General features: G+C 28.8%; 4 protein-coding genes across 6 annotated transcripts; all 4 read left to right on the forward strand.

The window, feature by feature from the left end:
- Positions 1 to 1,068: 1,068 nt before the first annotated feature.
- LOC145745653 (apelin receptor B-like) lies at positions 1,069 to 3,491 on the forward strand. Of its 2 annotated transcripts, none has more exons than XM_082563787.1 (8): positions 1,069 to 1,222; positions 1,329 to 1,535; positions 1,678 to 1,900; positions 2,051 to 2,178; positions 2,358 to 2,525; positions 2,708 to 2,820; positions 2,908 to 3,062; positions 3,237 to 3,491. In XM_082563787.1, exons 1-8 carry the CDS (start codon positions 1,153 to 1,155, stop codon positions 3,442 to 3,444), a joined length of 1,272 nt encoding a protein of 423 aa, XP_082419913.1. In that variant the 5' UTR covers positions 1,069 to 1,152; the 3' UTR covers positions 3,445 to 3,491. The 2 variants fall into 2 exon arrangements, with proteins under 2 accessions (XP_082419913.1, XP_082419914.1); XM_082563788.1 differs by having other exon boundaries at positions 2,711 to 2,820.
- Positions 3,492 to 4,658: 1,167 nt separating this feature from the next.
- On the forward strand, positions 4,659 to 11,645 carry LOC145746344 (metal transporter CNNM4-like). Its single transcript, XM_082564606.1, has 12 exons — positions 4,659 to 4,836; positions 4,932 to 5,314; positions 5,578 to 5,851; positions 6,049 to 6,254; positions 7,475 to 7,621; positions 7,898 to 8,114; positions 8,371 to 8,514; positions 8,824 to 9,128; positions 9,291 to 9,456; positions 9,779 to 9,936; positions 10,242 to 10,351; positions 10,941 to 11,645. Exons 1-12 carry the CDS (start codon positions 4,719 to 4,721, stop codon positions 11,374 to 11,376), a joined length of 2,664 nt encoding a protein of 887 aa, XP_082420732.1. The 5' UTR covers positions 4,659 to 4,718; the 3' UTR covers positions 11,377 to 11,645.
- A 716-nt stretch (positions 11,646 to 12,361) lies between these two features.
- LOC145745345 (bifunctional polynucleotide phosphatase/kinase-like) lies at positions 12,362 to 15,675 on the forward strand. 2 transcript variants are annotated; one of them, XM_082563393.1, is made up of 14 exons: positions 12,362 to 12,501; positions 12,758 to 12,945; positions 13,110 to 13,223; positions 13,321 to 13,398; positions 13,581 to 13,763; positions 13,833 to 13,916; positions 13,989 to 14,104; positions 14,309 to 14,487; positions 14,558 to 14,654; positions 14,793 to 14,883; positions 15,015 to 15,076; positions 15,146 to 15,255; positions 15,338 to 15,424; positions 15,495 to 15,675. In XM_082563393.1, exons 1-14 carry the CDS (start codon positions 12,383 to 12,385, stop codon positions 15,673 to 15,675), a joined length of 1,689 nt encoding a protein of 562 aa, XP_082419519.1. In that variant the 5' UTR covers positions 12,362 to 12,382. The 2 variants fall into 2 exon arrangements, with proteins under 2 accessions (XP_082419519.1, XP_082419520.1); XM_082563394.1 differs by having other exon boundaries at positions 15,483 to 15,622.
- Positions 15,676 to 18,640: 2,965 nt separating this feature from the next.
- LOC145746222 (ubiquitin carboxyl-terminal hydrolase 8-like) lies at positions 18,641 to 22,563 on the forward strand. Its single transcript, XM_082564443.1, has one exon. The coding sequence runs from the start codon at positions 18,731 to 18,733 to the stop codon at positions 22,211 to 22,213; it is 3,483 nt and encodes a 1,160-aa protein (XP_082420569.1). The 5' UTR covers positions 18,641 to 18,730; the 3' UTR covers positions 22,214 to 22,563.
- Positions 22,564 to 22,622: the final 59 nt, after the last annotated feature.

Raw genomic sequence — 22,622 nt, forward strand, 5'->3', positions numbered from 1 at the left:
TTAGTAATACTCGCCAATTATTTCAATAGCAAAATCAAGATGTAAAAGTTATAAGTTCGATCAATTAAAAGTGCATATAGTACTGTAGTCCCCATAGAGATAATATTTAATAATTGACGTAAGTCAGGTTTATATATAACTATATAGAATGCAAGGAAGTCGAACATTTCGTTATAGTACAGCGTATACGCAGCATATTAATTTCTCTCTTATATGTGTTTTATTGAATTTTCTTAAAGTTTTGAATGTAGTAATAGCATATTCGTAGTACCAGAAATTAGCCTTCTTAAATTTAAGGTAATATAATTCAAAGAAATATATTTTTACAGGCGAAAATAACACTTTTTATAAAAATTAACTTAGTTTTTGAAAGGTAGCCTAATTTATTGTAACCAACATTGTCATTAGAAATCAGCTTGGTAACAGTAAAAATAAATATTTTTAAATAAATTTTTTTAAGTGAATTAGCAATTTACTGCGTACAAACAAAATAATACAACGTTTAAAAACAGGATAGTAACGCACGTCTTATATATTTTTTTAAGCTCAAAAACTCCTTAAAAATTTTATCGTTAAATTTTAAATTAATTTTTAGTGTAAATAAAATATAACTATTAAATACCAAATTTGGCAAATTGGATTTATAACAAAAAATATAAATCAATTAATTTATAATAAATCCGATTTGCTATTAAAATAATTCAATTAATAATGTGATAAAATAAAATGTCGAATCATAACAAGAATAAATTTTTCCAAGTATATTTAAGGAAATGTTATGTCATTGTTAATTAGGTGGGGTAGGAGAAATAATATTAATGACACATCCTGTTGATTAAACTTAAAAAATTTTTATAATTTCTCTAATAAAAATATATATAAATAAAATATATATAAAATAAACATACAAAAGTTAATATAAATATCTTGAGATAAGAAAAAATAATAAAAGTTAAAAGAAATGTTTTGTTTTGATTTTATTGGAATTTGTAATTATTTATAGTTCATAGCCTCAAGCAGATAATAAATTTAAATCAAAGTAATTTTAGGGCAATTTGTATGCTTGACCATTAATTTTTTTGTGGTAATATCTTACTAAAAAGTATTGTGTTTAATTTAAATGGAATAATTTAGTTTTAAAGTAATTGAAATATGTCTGAATTAGAACACATGAAACATTCGCTAGAATTGGCTGAAAATATTCTTTATCCAATAATTTCAGGTAAAAATAAAATTTTTATAAAATTAAAAAAATTTTTTTTAAATGTAAACAAAAAATTTTTTCTCATAAAATTCTTTAAGAAAAAAAATTAAATTTTTATTTATAGGTGTTGGTATTGTTGCAAATGTTTTCGTGATCACAATTATTACAATTTGGGAGAAAGCTCATTCCAACAGAACAGTAGCCAATGTGTTTGCAGTTAATCTTGCTATAGCAGATTTGCTCTTTTGTGTTGTTCTACCTTTATATATGCCAGTGTGGCTTGTTAATAATGGCTGGATTTATGGGGCAGCACTTTGTAAAATTTTTGAGGGTAACAACTTTTTTTTAATTTATTTTTTAATTTCAAAAAAATCTTGAAAATTTAAACTTAAAACTATTCTTAGCAGAACTTTAAGTTATTATTTTTTGGATCTTAAATATTAAAAAATGAAATAATTTTTTTTATATTTTAGTCATAAAGTTTGTCAATTTCCGGGCTTCAATTTTATTCCTAACACTAATGAGCATTGATCGATATCTGGCCATCGTTTACACCTTAAACTCAATGACCTACAGAACCAGACAGAATGCAATTAGAACGTGTGTTGGTATTTGGCTGGTGAGCATTCTGGTGGCAACTCCTGTGGTCTTATATGCTAATATACTAAACAGCTCAACTCAATATCCAGCATGTAGGTGGGTGTATTAAAATATTAGTAACAAGATAGTTAAAAGAAAAAAAATATAAAAATTAATAAAAAAGTTGATTAAAATTTATTGGTCAGTTGCTTTAACTTTAAACCTTAATATTAAAATGAATTTAAATTGTTTCTTATTTACTTTTAGGTTAATGTTTCCTGGTTATAGGACAGATATTATAGAAGATGAAAACGCTTTTTACGATCTTGTGGATTACGCTTCAATTGCCTCTGAATATGAATATGATACTCACAATGCAACACATTCCCCAACGTGTAAGTTATTTAAAAAAAGATAAGGTTAAAAATTAGCATGGTATGTTTTGAGTAAAGTTACTCATTTACCTGCCTGCAGTGGGGATCAATCAAAAAACCCTTAAAACTCGTGCGATTACTTTTTTAAATTTTTAAACAATTTTTTATTTAAAATAAAGTACCTTTTATTTAAAATAAAGTACCTGATCATGTCTGTATTGATCATGACCATGAAAATTCGAGTGGATTTTACACTTGGGAGTATTGTAGTTTTGTTTTCTTCTTTGCTCTTCCACTTGTTGTAATCGTGTTTTGTTATTGTGAGATCGTAAAAACTGCAACACAAAGAAGTATACAACGAAGTAAAGGTAATTACTTTAAGGTTAATTTTAAAAAATTATCACAAAATGTATTTAAAAATAAGTCAGATAGCATAGTGGCCAAATTTCTACACGATGTTAAATACTTTAGGCCCAGAGACCTTGCTTTCAATTCCTTTTGTCAGTATTATTCGATTTTTTTTTAAATTTTACAAACAATTATTGTTTAGCAGGCAGCCAAAGCAGAGTAGTAATAATGGTAGCAGTGTTGGTGATATTGTTCGTTATTTGTTGGATGCCGTTTCAAATATGGAGATTACTGCAACTGCCACCTGGGCAAAGTGTAAGTCAAAAATATATAGGGCCATTTTAATAATACTACACCAAAATTTAATCAATTATTTTTTTAAATTATATTTTGCAATTGCAGGTTAGATATGCAAATGATTGTTTGATAATAGAATCAACTCTAACAATGTTAGCTTGGTCAAATAGCGCTCTTAACCCAATATTTTACTCTATATCAAGTAAAAGGTTTCGTAGCAAAGCAATTATGGCTTGGAAATACATCAGGGGACAAGACAGGTTAAATAAATGTTTAAAAACAACAATTTGTACTTCATAAGTTTATTTAATGTGACAAAAACATAATTTAATAAAATAATTTAAGATTTCCAAATAGACAACTACCACTACACTTTCATGTTAACGCCTTATCATTTAAATGCGTTGATTTTTATTATTTTAATTTATGTTTAGATCTGTGTTAATGCCAATGAACAGGACAACAATACAAACTAGAACTACACAAGTTTGCAGCAACCGCCATCACGTTACATCTATAAGCCCATGTTCTACACCTAAAACTGCGGTTAAATACAACAAAGACACAGACCAAGTAACTGGGTTACCTCAGGTTAACCCAACTTATACTTGTGATGCAGCTGAAACACATAGCCAAGTGTAAACACCTTTAGTCTTCATTTTTTATGTTTTTACATTGATTTTATAGTATTTGCAATGATGTATTTATTTGTATATAGTTTTGAACATATTCAATATAAACAGCATGCATTTACATCAAAACATAGGTATTTTGATAAAAAACAGCCTAATTAAGTTAAAAATGAGGTTAAATTACGTTAGATAAGTAAGTTTAGTGTATTATTATACCAAAGATGGGCACCAAACCGTTAACCTGCTAATCGTTGAATAACGAAGTTAACTTTTGCGTAAAAATTTAACTTTTATGCCGGATCGGGTGAGAAAGTAAGGAACGGTGTGTGTGTGTAGCTAGGCGGAAATAACCACAATCCCTGTGTGCCACATTCTTATTGCCAGTTTTTAATAACTGCAGGCTGGCGCTAAAAAACTATTTTGCAAAACATTTTTCTTTAATATAAAAGTTTAACTAAACTGTGAGTTGATGCGAAAGAATTGTTTAATTTAAATGTTAACGCAAACGGTTACATTGCATTTAATTTCACTAATTACAGTTAACAAAGTTAATGTTTTGTTTAACGAGTCACTATTTAACAAATTTACTTTTTCAGTTAGTTGAGCCCTCCTATGTATAATACGATGATTAAGTTGAAAAACAATCATTACGAAAATAAATTTGTTAGTAATACAGTTAGGTTGTTTCAATATAATACAGTTAGGTTGTTTCAATTGCAAGCCTATGTAAAGTATCCAAATCGTGATTTTTTAACAAATTTTTAGTTTTTTTAAAATAATTAAATTAGCTTTTATTAAAATTAACTGTCATTCAAGTTTAACAATTTTTTATTTTAAAAAATAATTTGGTATTGTTTTTTTTTCTTAATTATTTGGCAACCCTGACTAATTGTAATCGCTCGAATGACGTCACTATGTAAACTAATCAAGTGGCGAAGTTTGTTTTTAGCTCAATGCTGCACAGAACTTACCAGCAATGTTTAATAATAAACGTGTATTAAAATATTTTAATTTGTAGGTGTTAAGCATAAGTTGGTATTAAAATCTTTTTGATTTTTGGGTAGTTAAACAGTTTAAATAGTTAAAAAATTATCAAAATTTTCTTTTAAAAATTCGTAAATTTGATTAGTTTTAATTAAAATAATTCAATTTAAATAAACAGCTAGCATTTAAAGGTCGTACTACTACACTAAAAAGTTTTTTATTTTTTTAACAGTTGTTTTATTTATTTTTTGATTAATTCAATCCACCAAAAAAAAATTAAAAGCGATTTTATTAACTGAAATGGGTATATGGTTTACAATTACAAATCGATTTTATGTTTTTATACTAAATGTCCTCATACTACTTGCTTTAAATGGTGAAAGGGGAGATTCCATAAAAGTTACTGGTCTTAGAATTGGTAAGTTGATTTTTATTGTAATTTAAAGTTAAATTAATATTTTTTTCCTTTTTTATTTTTTTGTATGACTTTGATTTTAAAAATAATGTTTTTAGATACGCAGACATTGGCACCATTTTATGAAGGAATACCAGCAGTTTATGCCCAATCGAACACAACTCTTCGTTTGTTTGGGGTAGGGTTTAACTCAACAGAAGCTCGTATTGCGTTTGCTGAGGAGTCCTTACCCTTTGGTGAACCATGTGATGATGAAAAAGCAACTGATCCATTTTATATAAAACTTGAAAACAGCACTACTTCAGCGACCACTGTGATCAATGTTGACTTAGCTTCGGATTTACAGAATAAAATCTATTACTTGTGTGTTAAGGAGAGTGATAGTGGGAATTATATCCATCAGGGCCCACAAAAATGGATCGCGATTTCAGTGGTTCCTCCTTTAGAAGTAACCACAAGCATCTTGCCATTACCACTACAGGTATGTTTACCTTAAATATATAACCAAGAATAGCTCTTAAAATTTAAGTAGGTCTTAAAAATTTCACTAGTTTTGGTATAAAATGTATTTATTTTGTCAAACAATGGAAAGTTGGACATAAAACTTTTATAGAACAACGTTTTGATTAATAATTTATAAGTTAGGGCCAACAAATATTTAACTTACCTTAAAAACTTGATTAAAAATAACTATTAGAATAAATTGGTTTGGAAATTTATCGAAATAAAATAATATTTTTTTAGATTGTTATAATCATTATTCTTTTAATGATGTCTGGCTTATTTTCTGGTTTAAATCTTGGTCTTATGTCTCTTGACCCAATGGAGTTACAAATTGTCATGAAATCTGGCTCAAAATCTGAAAGACGGTATGCGTCAGTTATTTACCCTATCAGAAAAAAGGGAAATTTTTTGTTGTGTACTTTGCTGTTGGGTAATGTGCTTGTGAACAACACTCTGACAATTCTGTTGGGGGATTTAGTCTCGGGAGTCCTAGCTGTTATCGGTTCAACTGCTGGTAATTCTATTTTTGAAATTTGATTTTTATATATATATATAGGCTATATATTTTTCAAAAATTTTTAATGGTCTTATTTTATATTTATTTTATGTCAAAGTTACTTGATTTATTTAACTAGTAATAACACACCTACTTATTTTGTAATAAGCCTGTAATCAAGCAAAGTTTACTTAAACAATCTTATTGTACTCTAGCCATTGTTGTTTTTGGAGAAATTGTCCCACAAGCTCTATGTTCAAGATACGGTCTCCACGTTGGAGCTTATACTATCTGGTTAACCAAGATATTTATGGTCATAACATTTGTATTGTCTTACCCTATTAGCAAAGTATTGGATTGTATTCTTGGCAAAGAAATTGGAGTGATATACAACAGAAAGAAACTACTGGAAATGATAAAGGCAAGTTATTATTTTATACATTTTTTAGATTTTTTAAATAGATCTGTTTAATTTATTTTATTGAAGTGTAAAAGCATCTAACAAAAGGTGGCTATGGTAATCCTTTATTAAACTGGGATTAACATAGATTATATATATATGATTATAAAACAGACATAATGGCCATTTGTTACTCTAGCTAAATTTCATATTTAAAACAAAACATTAGCCATTATAGCCTGTATAAAATGTTTAGAAAGAGCATTAAATATATTATGTAATTATAAATATGTTAAAACTGTTAACCAGTTTCCTTTATTCGAATTTAAGAGTTTATTTTAATATCTAAATGTCAGTTGCCATAGCTGTATATTCTAATAATAACTGCATATGTCATACCCAGTCACAAGGGTAATATATACAAAGTACAATCATGTACTCAATTACCAGTAATTACTAATTTTTAATGGATTATTACCGGCACTTAATTAAAATATTTGGCAAAAAACAATATGCTTATGCTAATGATTAAAATACTTTAAAAAACTAAAGTTATTTACATATTTTTCTTATTTATTGACATCATTTGTTTTTTCAAATTAATATTATTCAGAGAAATGAATATACTAAAATAAAAATTGTGTTATGACAGTTTTTACAAAATCACAATGACTCAGTATTTATTATTAGTAACATTGCAAATTAATAAAAAAGTTAATATTATCACTAAACTCTATGTTCACCAATATTGACTAAAATTCATTTTAAAACAACCAAGTAATTAACTGTTATTCCCTCGAGTTATTCTTAAATTAAAAGTGGGATCATGTTAACTTAGGATATTATTAATTTTCTATTTTTAATTTGTTTTCGGTTATAAGGTTAACTTTAGTATTTGTTTTATTTTAATTTATTCTCCTTATAGTGAATTAAATTAGTGTTAATTATAGAAGGATATAATTGGTTAACACATTAGGTAACAACAGCAACCAATCTTTCGTAAAAGACATTTCATGTTTTAAAATAACAAATTAATTAAAATTTATGTTTTAAAATAATAATTGAATAAAAATGTATTTTTTAATTGATCTAAATGGTATATATACTAGACAAAAAGTAGGCTTAATTATAAATATAACATATAGGCCTATACAAAAAACAATATAAAAAACATCTTAATTCATTTAATTTTTTTTTCAATCCATCCAAAAATAAATAAACTTGAAAACTAATGTTTTTAGGTGACAGACCCTTACAATGACTTGGCAACTGATGAAGTGAATATAATCCAAGGTGCCCTTGAACTCAGAAGTAAAACAGTTGAAGAGGTCATGACCTCTATCGAGGATTGTTTTATGATCGAGATTGGTGCCGTTCTAGATTTTGAGGTCGGTTTAAATCATAACGAAAAATAAAATTATTACAACTTATGAAACTATTTTTAAAAAAATATGTATTTATTAAAAAAAGACACATTATATTATAATCTGTGTCTGTTTTAAATTAAGTTTTATTTATTATACATTATGTGGGAAAATAAAACTCTGTATAAATGTTAATAAAAATGTAGTTTTTTAATAGACCAGTTTTTGCATTATATATTTACACTACATTCAAATATATATTACTGTAAAGTTTATATACTATATAATTTTCTTTTTTAGACAATGCGTGAAATAATGTCAACTGGATTCACCCGGATACCGATCTACAGTAAGGAGCGAACAAACATTTGTTCAATTCTATTTGTTAAAGATCTCGCGTTTGTTGACCCAGATGATTGCATGGCACTAAAAACTGTTTGTAAATTTTATCAACATCCGCTTAATTTTGTGTTCAATGATATCACCTTGGATAAACTATTAGAAGAATTTAAAACAGGTGAATTGATTTTTATTCCTAAAATTCTAAAAAATTATTTTAAAAATTAAAAAAAAAATTGGGTTCAAAATCGGGGTACCATTTTCCTTGCCCCCTAATATACAATTAGGTAAAAAAGCCTTATTTTAGACATTAAGTAACAAAAAATTGTATTCAATGGTATATATTAATACAATACAATAGTAAAATGGTAATTCAATATCACCTTTAATTTACAATACCAACCCAAAATAACTTTAATAATTTATTTACAAAGGCACTTTTCATATGGCCATTGTACAAAGGGTAAATAATGAAGGCCCCGGTGATCCTTTTTATGAGGTGATAGGTATAATTACGATGGAAGATGTTATTGAAGAAATTATTAAGTCCGAAATTGTGGACGAAACAGACCTTTATAGTAAGAAATAATTTTAAATATTTGATTTAAAATTACTTTTGTTAAACAGTTAAGTTTTAAAATTTAAAAAATATTATATTATTAAATAATTTATTTTTTCTTATATATTTATATATCGCTAGTCAATAGCCCACCTATAGTAGCATTTTAACTGTGGTAATATCGTTGCAACTCCCAACTAATATTTACCCATGATAATTCACCCTTGCACCACAAATGGCAGTTTTATTTATTTTGTGGGCCTTTAAATTGGACATATAAATATATATATCCGAAAATGTCAATTTTAAAAAAAGGAATTATTTTTAGCTGACAACAAAACCAAAAAACTCAACCTCATGAGACAAAAAATTCCAGTTGATCTCTCCCTCTTCGCTGAGCAACCTGGAGAAAGCAAACGTCCCAAGATCACTCCTCAACTGATGCTCGCTGTTCATCGTTTCATGCTCCACGAGGTTCCTCCCTTCCAGTTGTTGTCCGACAAAGTTTTGTTGCGGTTGTTGAAGCAGGATGTCATCGTTGTGTTGAATTTTGACGCCAGCACAAAAAATGCAGAAAAGTTGAAAATCTATCATCGGAATAAAACTTCTGATTATTTTGTACTAATCATAGAGGTAAACTTAATCTTATTTTGCTATTTTTAAACTTTGTTATATTTGGAAATAAGAATGATAACACTATAGACTTAAATATTGCTAGAACTTTTATATTTTAAAAAAATATTTTTTGTTCAAAATTCTTTTTATTTTTTTTTATTTTACAAAACTATTTTAAAGGGTCAAGTAAAGGCCGTGGTGGGTAAAGAGAGCCTGGAATTTCAAAGCGGTCCATTTTCATTTTACGGGGTCAATGCTTTAAAATCTTCTGACAATAATTCATCTCCCCCTTCTGCTACTGTTATACCAAAACATCCGCACCATCCACATGCAATAAAAAGCAATTGTAATTTTTTTTAAGTTTATGGATATATAATAACCTAGTGTCCAACTTAACCTATTGACCATCATTTGGCTCTGGACACACCTACCTTATAACACTTTTTTTAAGCCCACTTGCTTTAATAATCCAAACCTCCAGGGGTTAAATTAACACTAGGTTAAGTTTTTATTTAGTTAATTTATCCAGGGTGAGGTCATCCTAAGGTTAAATTAAATATTCAAAATATAAAATTCCTAAAATTTGTGATTTAAAATTAACATTTAAAAAATTGCAATACTTTTGTAAAAAATCAAAATTTTAATTTTTTTTTCGTTGTCCACTCTAGCATTGCATCGTTCTTTTACCCAAATATCATCAGACAGTGGTTTAACTGAGCCTAATGTGAAGGTCAGTAACACAACCAACGATTTAAGCAGTTTCTCAAGCATCCCTTTTCAACCTGATTATGATCTAGTAGCTCTAACCGATGTCAAATACGTAAAGGTAAATTAAAATTTATTTTAAAATTTAAGAAAAAAATTTATTTTGGCTTTTTATAAATTTTGTGAGTTAGGTAAAACATGACATTTATTATTAAATGTTACTCAAATTCTACAATTTAATGCCATTTGCTTTAAAAAGAGACTAGGTTAAAACTATCCAATTTTTAAAGGTCATCCGATTTTCTATCTCCTTAAACAGGAAATAACAATATTATTTTTAATATCTATAACTAGTATGCTAATTTTTGAATTTATATTGTATAATTAAGCAAAAAATTGAATGAAATATTATTTTTTTAAATATAGATTTCAAGAAAGCAATATTTAAATGCACTGAGAGCCACTAGAATGACTGCAGACGAAGCATCGCAAGAAGTTTTAAGTATTGAACCTCCTTCCCTTACTACACCTCCCCAGTAAGTTTAACTTTACACATATTAATATTTTTTAATTTTCCCAAAAAACAATATATTGTGCAGTTTATTTTTGAACGAGTCTTTGATTTTCTTTGGGTATTATTCTTGTTGTTACTAGTTTTGCCCAGTATTTAAATTTGAAAGCAGCAGTGTTTAGTTTAAAATTTAAATGAAATAGAAACAACAGATTTTTTATACTTCTAATGACAGTTTAGTAAAATTTGTAGATAATTGAATCACAGAATTGCATATTTATTAACAGACAGAGAAATGTGTTTACAAGTAGTAGTCCAGTTGATCAGGGTTACAGTCTTACTGAAGAGGAAAGAGTTATGCATGAATCGGAAGATGCCAGCCCATTTAATGCCAGGCTTAAGGCCTTGTTAATTGCCCATGCAGTTCAGCATAATAATGAGGAAAGGACAAAGAGTTTATAAGGCAAAGTTTAGGTTTTTTCATTGTTTATAAAGGTATTTATTGATTTTAGTGTTATTTGCCTATAGCATTATTGCATATAAACAGATATTGTAACATATCTTACCAAAAAACTTCTATTTAGACTTTGTAATTTTTTATATGATTACTACAGAAAAACTGACCTTAAAGCTACATCAAGCCTAAAAGAAAGTCCAAAGAACAAAGACAACATGAGTGAGATCGTCCCCAGCAACAATTTAATTCACAGTGAGAGCCAAGATTGTAGCCAATCGCACCCAGATCTTGCCTTGGTTAAAAGAAAACCGTTCTTGTCACAACACAATAAAAGCTTGTCATCCGGCCATCTTATGGCTATCGCTGCCAAGTATGCCACGGTGGCAGGTGACAGAGTTCATCATCATGGCAGTTTGGCACGGGCTTCTTTTGACGCTGGCGTCACCAAATTAACTCCGAAATTAACTCCGAAATTAAGTGGCGATATTGATGCAAAAATACCTGGCATTGTTGATTCAAATGTTGATGTTGAATCAAATGTTGCTGTTGATGTTGAATCTAATGAAAGAACTACACTTGTTGATAAGATATAATCTTTATTTACATTGTGAAAAAAACATTTATTCACATTTTTGATACATTTTATTTCATATCTTATTGTTAAGTTTTAATCTAAGATAATTCAACTAATTTTCCTAACTTCTGTAGTTAAAAATATTAATACTATATGTCATTTTGTTATAGTTATTCACTGTGGAAAATAAATCATATTTATCTATTTAAAAATCAAAAAAATCTTCAGGTTAATGTTTTAATTTAACAATTTTTACAACTTAGTAAATGATTTTATATTGCAAAAGTCAACAAAGGTGCAGTAAAATTGTTAAAGGAAATATTTATTTTTCTAGTGATAATTCAAATAGTTTTATTTTTATTGTTCTGTTATCAACTTTTTTTTATTTATTTTTCTTTATTTGTTATGTGATTATTATTATATTATCTACAAACACTCAATTAAATTTCAGTAGCAAATTTTAAGAGTTAAATTTTATTGTTTGTTGTACAGACTTTAATTAATAACTTTAAATAAAGTCAACTTAACAACATTTCAATCATATTGTAAATAAATTCCTGATTGTAGTTTCAAAAATTTGACAAAATGTTAATACCTATTAAGTATAGACAAAATACTGTTGTTACATGGTCAGTTCAAAGACTTTAATATCACTCAACGCAGATTTAAAATTCAAGCAATTGTCTAACAACTTATAGAAAGCATCATTAACATCTAACAAACCTGCAAATTGTGCTCATAGTTTTTTTTTTTTTTAAAAGCTCTAGGACCTTGGTCGCACAAATCCTACTATGTCCCTGTAAATAGTTAAGATATGTTGCAAATAAAGGGGTATTTAAAACTTATTTTTTTAGTATAAAAAATGTTTTAATATATAAATTGAGGATAAAAAACAATGTAAACAAACTAGGGGACTTACCCCTTTGAAACGTTAATTTTTTTCGTAAAACGTTAATGCACGTTGTTTCCAGGAAAAACAGCAATTTGTTAATGTTTATATGACCCATGATTGACTGATAGGAAACATGGAGCTTTTTTTTAAATGTCCAAATTCTACACACCACGATATTCATCTTCCTGATGGGAAAACCGTTTTTATTGGTCGAAGTCCAATTACGAAAATAACTGACAAAAGATGTTCCAGGTAATGACAGTATGATGTTAGCATTTGGTAAATAACTTTAGTTATTTTGTTATAAAAAGTACAATGGTTAAAGGCACTTGTAAATTGTAATCACAACATGAGATCCTGGGTTTGAGTTCCTACTGCTTCCTAGTTTGTTTATCAAATGGTTTAAAATTAGGTGGTTTTCACACATTGGGGATAAATTATTTGGTTTTCACATATTAAGGATAAATAAATATAAACATTTTTATTAATCTGTTATGTTTATTAATAGAAATCACATTCAAGTTGTTGCTGATTACTCAAAGAAATTAGTTGAGGTAAAACAGATTGGAAATAATTGTGGACATATTGATGACAACATTTTGGAGAAGGGAAAAAGTTTTACTTTTAAAGAAGGAGAAATATTGTATGTAGTGGATAAGGAATATCCTCAAATCTTATTTGTTAAGCAAACAAAAGGTGAAAACAATTATGAAACTTAATTTAAGGAATTAATTTACTTTTGCTAACTTTATAACATTTTCTATTTTTTTAACATGTGATTTTTGGACAAGTTTTTTTAATTTTAGTTTCTAAATTTCCTAAATGCTTTGCATTTGATTAAAAATTAATTTTTTTATTAGCAATAGAAGAACCATCAAGAAAAAGAACTCTTTCCGATTATTTTGGTAACCAAGAAAAACCAAACAAAAAATCTAAGATAGATGTTGATGAATCAAACAACAATATATCTGATGGTAAAATTAACTTTTAGAAATTTTGTATTAATTAAAATTAATTAAAAAAATGGCATATTTCTATTTTTTAAGTCTATAAAATGGTTCAATTTTGTAGATGACGATGCTGAAAATATTGTAAAAAGGAAACTTGAGAAATTACAAGGCCAATCTTTTGTAAAAAGTAACATCACAGGTAATTACTACTTTAACTGGTAGAAATATCTTAAATTAAACTTATAAAATTTATACCATGGTTTCTACTAATAGCTAAGACATAAAGTATTATATAAATATTGTAATTTTGGTTAAAGTATTATAGAAATATTGTAATTTTTAATATTTTTGGAAACCTGAACTTAGTGTTTTATTTTTTAGAACCTAAACATAGTGTCAAAGATCAACCTATAGTTAAATCAATCAATGTAGTGACAAAAACATCAGAAGGCAAAGGTTGGTATAAAGTTGAAACTATGTTGGTTTATGAACCTGAAGAACTGATCCATTCTTCAAATATTGTAGCTTTTGATATGGATGGTACACTGATAACAACTAAATCAGGTTTGGAAAATTTCTTAATTATTTTTTGTATATTTTTAACATAACATAAAATTAGGTTATATTTTGTAGGAAAAACTTTTGCTAAAGATAAAGACGATTGGAAAATTCTGTACAGCGAGATACCAAGAAAATTAAAAGAAATCCATAAACAAGGTTAAAATTTCAACAATTTATAATTTATATATTTATAATCTATATATATACATGTTATAACATTACTTGTAGGTCAAAAACTTGTCATAATTACGAATCAACTTGGTATTGGAAAGGGAAAAGTTAAGGAAAATGACTTTAAAGAAAAAATTGAAGCTTTATTGAAGAAACTTGGTGTTCCAATAACAGTAATTTAAATAATATTTAAAAGCACAATTTTTTTTGATTGCATTTGTTAATTGAATATAATATAGTTCACTAAAAATATGTAGGCCTATATAAAAAAGTTTTTAAAGTTTAAATATTTGCTTTTTGCGATTAAGTTAGGAAATTTTTTTTTTTTATTGACAAAAAAGCAATCAAATTACTAAATTTCTATCAAATATTTTCAGGTTTTAGCTATAACAAAAAGAGGAAAATATCGAAAACCAAACATTGGATCTTATACTTGGTTAGTAGAAAATGGAAATGGAGGAATAAGTTGCAATAATTTCATGTATGTTGGTGATGCTGCTGGGAGGCCTAAAAACTGGGCACCAGGCAAAAAGAAGGATTTTAGCTGTAGCGACAGGTATGTATGTTATTTTTTTTACCAACACACCAACATTTTTATTGAATTTTACACTTTTCTAAATATTTAGGTTATTTGCTATTAACTTGGAGAGCGAATTTCAAACGCCAGAAGAATTTTTTCTGTCACAAAAGCCAGTAAAATTTGATATGCCAACTTTTAACCCAGTAAGTGATAAACATTCTTTTATTAAATCATCAAATTGTTAACAGCTATGCAATTTTTATTGTTGTTGCACAAGTTTTGTTGTTTGAATAGTTTGTGTGTAAATCAAATATTGACTTTTATGTAAATATTGTATTTAGAAAAGTTTACCCAAAGATCAACCTTTAACAAATGGGCCACAAATAACCAGCAGCAATCAGGAACTTGTTATCCTAGTTGGCTATCCTGCATGTACATAACATTTTAATTGATATTTATAAAATTATATCTGAAGAATTATTAATTTAAATAGTTTTGTATATTAAAATGAATTTTTTGTTTCAGTAAAGCATTTTAAAATATTACTAATGTGATGCTTTTAGGCGGAAAATCCTCTTTTGCAAGAAACAATTTAGTACCAAAAGGTTATGTTCTTATAAACAGGGTAATTTCATTCAATTTTTAATAAAATATTACAATGCAGATATTTTATGAATTTGTAAAAAATTTTTAGGACACTCTTAAAACTTGGCAAAAATGTGTGGCAGCTTGTAACAATGCATTATCATCAGGAAAAAGTGTAGTTATTGATAACACTAACCCAGATAAAGTATCTAGAAATAGGTAATATCTTGATGACATAAATTTAAATTTGATTAATTTAGGTTGGTAGGAATATAAACATTTATTTGATTGTTTTTTCCAGGTATATAGAATGTGCCAAGAAATATAATTGTGATTGCCGATGTTTTTTGTTTAATATATCGATAGAACATGCATTCCATAATAACAGGTAATATTAATTTAAATTTAACTTCAAATTTAAACATTGTCTCATTTTCAATATAAAGTTTTTGATTTAGATTTCGAGAGTTATCTAGCAATGACCACGATGTAATACCAGCTATGGTTTTATATTCGTTTCGTAAAAAATTTGTTGAACCAGACAAACAAGAAGGTTTTAAAGAAATTGTGAAGATTAACTTTGTCCCAAATTTTAAAAGTGAAGATGAAGAAAAATTATACAACATGTTTCTTGATTAGTTTTAGTATTTGAAAACTCTAAAAATTACTAGATTTATTTGATAAATAAAATATGGTTCAAAATTATTTACTCATTTTTTAAATTATTCACTCATTTTTAAATTATTCTTTAATAATAAATAAAGTTATGCATAAAAATTACTTAATTATAAATATTAACTGAATTAATAAACCAAAAATAACGTATTTAATTAATTAATCAAATATTACGTATTTAATTGTTTTAAAATATCAATTTTTAATTTTTAAATCAACAAACAAGTATTTAAATATAATTAACAAAAAAACAATTTTTTAACGCAGTTTTAAGTTGTTAATATCAGAATATACATTAGACAAAGTTTTGAATGCCTAAAATCGATTTTTGATTTTTAATAAATAAACAAGCAATTAAATCTAATAAACAAAAAAAATTATTTTTTAAATATGTATATTAATTACTAGTATTATAAATTACTTTATACTTAATTTTGAATGTTTAATATCAAACTTTAACTTTTAATAAACAAACAAGGATTTAAATATAAAAAACAAACAAAAATTAAATTTTTGATCCATTTTTAAGTTATTAATATTATAATATAAAACTGTTTTGTTTATAATATAGAACTGTTTTGAAATTCAAGATTTCGAACCATAATAATAAAAATATTCACAATACCGATATGTTTTGAAATCTAAGATTTCGAACCAAAAGGAATGTTGAAACAAAAATAATCCCGACTAGTAAGGTTGTGGTAAAAAGATTTTGAAATGTTACCGAAGAAAAGCGTAATCTGTTTCAGGCAATCAGCCCCGAATTTGAGCGAGACGCAGAATTTAAGAGAAACGATTTTAGGTTTTGTGTTAAAACATGTGGTATATATATATATTTTTTTGTATATATCTTTATCCTCGATGTGGGATGTCGAATGCGCGACTTAAACATAGAGTAACATCAGTTACTCCGACCTAGTCTCGAGTTGCCTTTAGCAGTTTGGGATATTATAGATTATAATTGCCCGGTAATTATACTGCTGATTAAGTGCTGGCTAAGCAGAAGTTCATACCGTTTATAGCGCCTTACTCAAGTGCGCTACAGCATGAGATCAGTGGGGATTGAACCCACGACCCCATGTGTGGTGTAGCAAGTGTTCTTACCACTACACCACGCTGCCGGTCATATAGTTTAATAGTTGGTTTATACAGCTAATGTTTAATTAAATATTTAAAATTAATAAAGGTTTCCAATTTAAATTGTTTCGTAAGATAACGACGTTGTTAGTTTCTTAATAAATTTGATTAGTTAAGAAACTATTTCTTTATACGCCTTTAGCATAATGCGTTGCGGATGAATACAACTGACGTCACAACTTGACTTCTTGGATCGGCTTATCCGCCATTGTCGATATTATTTATGTTTTTAGCCTTAATTTTACGTATTCTTTTCTGTTGTCAATATTATTTATGTTTTTAGCCCTATTTTTTTCATATTTCTTTTTGTTGTCGATAATATTTATGTTTTTAGCCTTATTTTCACGTACTCTTTTCAATTATCGATAATAGTTGGCCGACAGCGTGGTGTAGTGGTAAGAACACTTGCTACACCACCATGAGGTCGTGGGTTTAATCCTGCTCTCATGCTGTAGCGCCCTTGAGTAAGGCGCTATAAACGGTATGACCTCCTGCTGAGCCAGCACTTGATCAGCAGCATAATTACCGGGCAATTATAATATATAATATCCCAAACTGCTAAAGGCAACTCGAGACTGGGTCGGAGTAACAGTTGTTACTCTATGTTTAAGTCGCGCATTCGACATTCCCACATCGAGGATAAAGATATATACAGAAAAAAAATATATATATATTAGTGTTTTTAGCCAAATTTTTTTTTGTATTTCTTTCTGTTGTCAATATTAATTATGTTTTTAGCCTTATTTTCACGTACTCTTTTCTGTTATCGATATTATTTGTGTTCTTAGCCATATTTTTTTTGTATTTCTTTCTGTTGTCAATATTATTTATGTTTTTAGCCTTATTTTACGTACTCTTTACGTACACTTTAATTGCTTTACATCAAACTTTAGTTTTTTAAAAACAAACAAAAATTTAATTTTTAATCCCTTTTTGAGTAATTAAAATTATGATAAATAACTGACCAAAATTTAAAAACCTGATAATGCTCTTTAAATTTTCTAAGATTTTAAACCATAATAAACTGAAAAGCTTTTGAACCATAATAAACTAAAAAGCTTTTGAACTATAATAAAATTATGAAAGGTTCTACTGTTTATTAAATAAATGTTATTGTTATATATAATAATAAACAAACAAAATAGAGGTTGTGGTTGTTTTAATAATTCTAAAACAAAAAAAAACATTTTTGTCTGTTACAAGCTTTAACCGGCAGCGTGGTGTAGTGGTAAGAACACTTGCTACACCACACATGGGGTCGTGGGTTCAATCCCCACTGATCTCATGCTGTAGCGCACTTGAGTAAGGCGCTATAAACGGTATGAACTTCTGCTTAGCCAGCACTTAATCAGCAGCATAATTATCGGGCAATTATAATCTATAATATCCCAAACTGCCACAGGTAACTCGAGACTGGGTCGGAGTAACTGATGTTACTCTATGTTTAAGTCGCGCATTCGACATCTCACATCGAGGATAAAGATATATACAAAAAAAAAAAAAAAGACACAATTTGATAACTATTCCTGTTCTATAAGTTTTGGTCTTACCGAGTTCCTCTAAGAAATTATCAAAATAAACCTGGTTAAACTAGTTAATTTCGATTAAATTAGGAAAAGAAAAACGTCAAATAATTAGCTTATGTTAGTGTTATTATGTAAATTTAGTTCAAACGGTAATCAGCGTACACCTTGCATAAAAAACGCAATAATTGATAAACAGAAGTTACGTCGAATAAAAGCTTTTTAATTTTTCTATCTTCAACTGTTTTACATTCTTTTTACAGTTTAAGTTGTAGTTAAGGTTATTAAATATGAAATACTTAAACAATATAAAAAAAAATATTTTTATTTTGTTTTAACCTAATTAACGATCTGCCAACATGTCGTTAAAACCTATTTACATCAAAAAGTCAATGAAAGACATTAATGCCATTTGTAAATACGATATTCAAAATGGGAAAACGACAAACACACATGTCATGTTTGCAAATAAAGCCTATACAGCAGCCACCAAGGCTCATAATGAAAAGGATGAAGAAAGGGCTTACATTTTGTATATGCGATATCTTGACGCTTACACAAAAATCCGAAAATCAACCGGTTTTCAGAAAGACCGACAGCATTATATGAACTTACTTGGAAGTACAAAGGTTGGTAAGGCGATGGAAAATGCAGAAGAGCTGGCTAAAAGTTTGGAGTATAGATACCAAGAGTTAGAAGCAAAGGAGATGTTGGAAAAAAAGAAATCTGAAAGTGAGCAAAGTAACTCAAACAATGCTGAAATTAAAACAAAAACACCGGTATTTCAACTCCCAACTGAAAAACTTAACAATGCTGAATTATACAAACTTCTTATAAAAGACAAGAGAAATATAATTATGATAGATGTAAGATCATCAACAGATTTTAATGATTCCCATATACAACATGGTGCTTGTATAAATATCCCCAGCCAATTTATAAAACCCGGAACACTATCTTCTAAAGTGGAAGAGGGAATCTCGGAAGATCATTACGGAATATGGAGCACAAGAGACTCTGCCGATTTGGTTGTTTTACTCGACTGGCATTCAAACTTATCCAGACTTGATGATAAAAAAGACCCATTACGAAGTCTAAAAGATTCGATTTGGAAGTGGGAACAGAAAAAGATTCTGCCAAGAGAACCGGTTATTCTCGAAGGAGGGTATACTGATTTTCTTGATAGCTACCCTCAATTTACAACTAACCCAAATGTAAAAGCTCCCCGAGAAAAAGCAAAGACTGGCAACGTTAACAGTTTATTAGAGTTCAGTTATGACAATCTTAAAGAGCAACTTCATCCAAAGGCATCCAAGAATTCTAGTGATGAAAGTGAAGATGCAGGTTATTCCTCATCTCCCACATCCATTTCTAATCCTGAGATCATGCAGCAAAAAGAAGAGATCATGAAGGAAAAAGTTAAAGATCCTTTCAAAAAAGATTTGCCCTCTGTTAATCCATCATCAGATAACACTTCGGCGTTTGCGGGTCTATATCCTGATATTTCTTCAATAAGCAAACCTCAAAAAAGTCCAAAAATAACTCTTGCACCAGTTTTTGAAAAACCAGAGAAAGTCGTTGTTAAAAATAAACCTGTGATTGATCGCTCTGTTAAACCAACTTCAAAACCAGAACCAAAAATAACTCCTAGTGAGCCCCAAAAAGAGGTTGTAAATGTCAAAGTTATTCAAAACCCCAAAGTTATTGTCCCACCTCGAATTGATGTCCCGAAAAAGCCTCCAATAAATTCAAATGATCAGAATGAAGAAGACGAGACATTAGCCATTCTGCAGAAAAAAATGGAACAAATGAAGTTGGAGAAAGAGGAAAAACGTAAAAATCTTGCTGAAATTGAGCGCAAAAAACGCTGTGTTGAAATGCAGGCTGAGATAAGAAAAATGGAATCGGAGAATAAAGATCTTGATAAACAACAGTTGGAAGCGCAAAAAAATCTAGCAAATACAATGCGAGGTAATAAACCTAAAACAGCTGTATCTTTGGACAAGAAAATTCCAACCAAGCCAATTGAAACTACACCTAAACTAATAGATTCAAATGCAGACAAACCACTTTCTACAAGTGCAAATAGTCAGGTCGTAAAGGCAAATGAACCAATGGAATCAACGGCCAATAGCTCCAAGCAAAATGAACCAATAAAACCAGTTGTTACCAAACCAACTATCCCACCTTCTTCAACAAAACCAGTTGTTAAAGAAGAACCAATAGTGATTGCACCAGATAACATTTCTCACAAAACATCAAGCACAGACTTACCCATTGCTAAAACTTTAAACTTTACAAAAACAGAAATACAGAGCAATTTGAAACCGATAACTAAACCAACTGATCCTAAACCTGCTTTAAAAAGGTCTGATCCGAATACTTCTACTGCACCAATAATACCGGCTAAAAGTATCAGTGCTAATGATATTTCTACACACCACATTGCACCCAGTGATGTTTATGCATCTGTAAAAAAACCTTTAAGGCCTGTTGAGGATCTGTCGGTGATAGAGAAACCTATTAATCAAGCTAGGAGCTCGCGCTCTACAGTTTCTGCAAAGCCACAAAGTCCTGTGCAGCAAAGTTTTGGTGGAGGTAGCTTGAAGCGGTCAAGATCGTCACCAAATATCAACAAACTTGTCAATGAAGAAAGAACAATTCGAGCATTGCCGATCAAGCCACAAAAGCCACAGGAAGTGCCAGTTCGCGCTACAAAACCTTCAGCTAATTATGCACAGCCTAGCGAGATTGCAAAACAATTCCGAAATTCATTGCAGGGATTACCAGGTACTGTTGGCCCTGCTTTAACTGGATTAAGAAACTTAGGTAACACTTGCTATATGAACTCTGTGTTGCAGTGTCTCTTTAACACAACACCACTTGCTGAGTATGTGCTTACTAACCTATACCGTAAAGATATTAACTGTCAAAATAAATTGGGATATGGAGGAAGGGTAGCTGAGTGCTTTGCTGTGCTGTTAAGAGAAATATGGAGTGGCCAGTGGCGATATTTAGTGCCCTCTGACTTCAAGGCGATGATCGGAAGTTTTAATTCAACATTTGCTGGTTATTCACAAGAAGATTCACAAGAGTTTTTGCTTTTTCTTCTTGACGGTCTTCATGAAGACTTTAACAAAACTTCTGAGTTAAAATATGCGGAAGAACCCGATAACAGTAAACTCTCTGATGAGAGAGCTGCTGATCTCGCTTGGAAATATCACAAAGAACACAATGATTCTATTATATTGGGCCTATTTAAAGGCCAGTTTAAGGGTATTATTAAATGTTTATCTTGCGGTGAGATATCAAGAAAGTTTGATGCTTTTGTTTATCTATCACTACCCTTGCCGCAAAAATCAACCAACATACACAGCGTGATTGAGTCATTCAGTGCACCAGAAAAAATGGAAGGAAGTAACCAATGGGATTGCCCAAGATGCAAAAGAAAGAGAGACGCAGTTCGCAAGATCGAAATCTGGAAATTACCGGCAGTTTTGATTGTTCATTTCAAAAGATTTGAATGTAGTGGCCAATGGCGTGATAAGATACACACAAATGTATCTTTTCCCCTAAATAATCTGAATATTAATAAATTCTGTGGTAACAAGAAGAGCTCTAGAATTTATGACTTGTATTCAGTATCACACCATCAAGGTGCTGGTTTGGACAGCGGTCATTACGTCGCAACTTGTAAAAATGTGATAGATAATTCTTGGTATCATTTCGACGACACAGAAGTGACCAAAACTTCATCACCAAGGAGCTCAACAGCGTTTCTATTGTTTTATAGTTCTATACCAAGAATTAAACCACGCCAGGTTGCATTTAATGCAATATAAAATAAGGAGGTTTATATTTATGTTATATATCATAAATACCCATAACATGTAAAGTATTTTAATTTGCAAAAAAACATTTTTTTTTAATTTACCGATTTTTTTTTGCCTATAGTATGTCAGCCTTATGTTGTAGCTTTTGTTAAATTAAAAAAAACTTCTAAAGGTTGTTCATAGATTGCTTTAATACTAAACATGTAAAAAACGGTTAATTGTTGTGCAATTTTCTTGTCTATATTTTAAGTGTGTTTAAGCTTTATTTTATGCTTGTATAAAATTGTTTGTATATGTAAAAACGCTCTAAATTGTTTTACATAAATTTAATAATCCCTTTTTTTAAGCTTAGTGATCTAAACGCCTTTTTGTTTTTTTGTGAGTAATTTATATTATATATAAAATATTTTTTGATGTA

Source organism: Corella eumyota, chromosome 3 (genome assembly GCF_963082875.1).
Source record: "Corella eumyota chromosome 3, kaCorEumy4.1, whole genome shotgun sequence".
NCBI lineage: Eukaryota > Metazoa > Chordata > Ascidiacea > Phlebobranchia > Corellidae > Corella > Corella eumyota.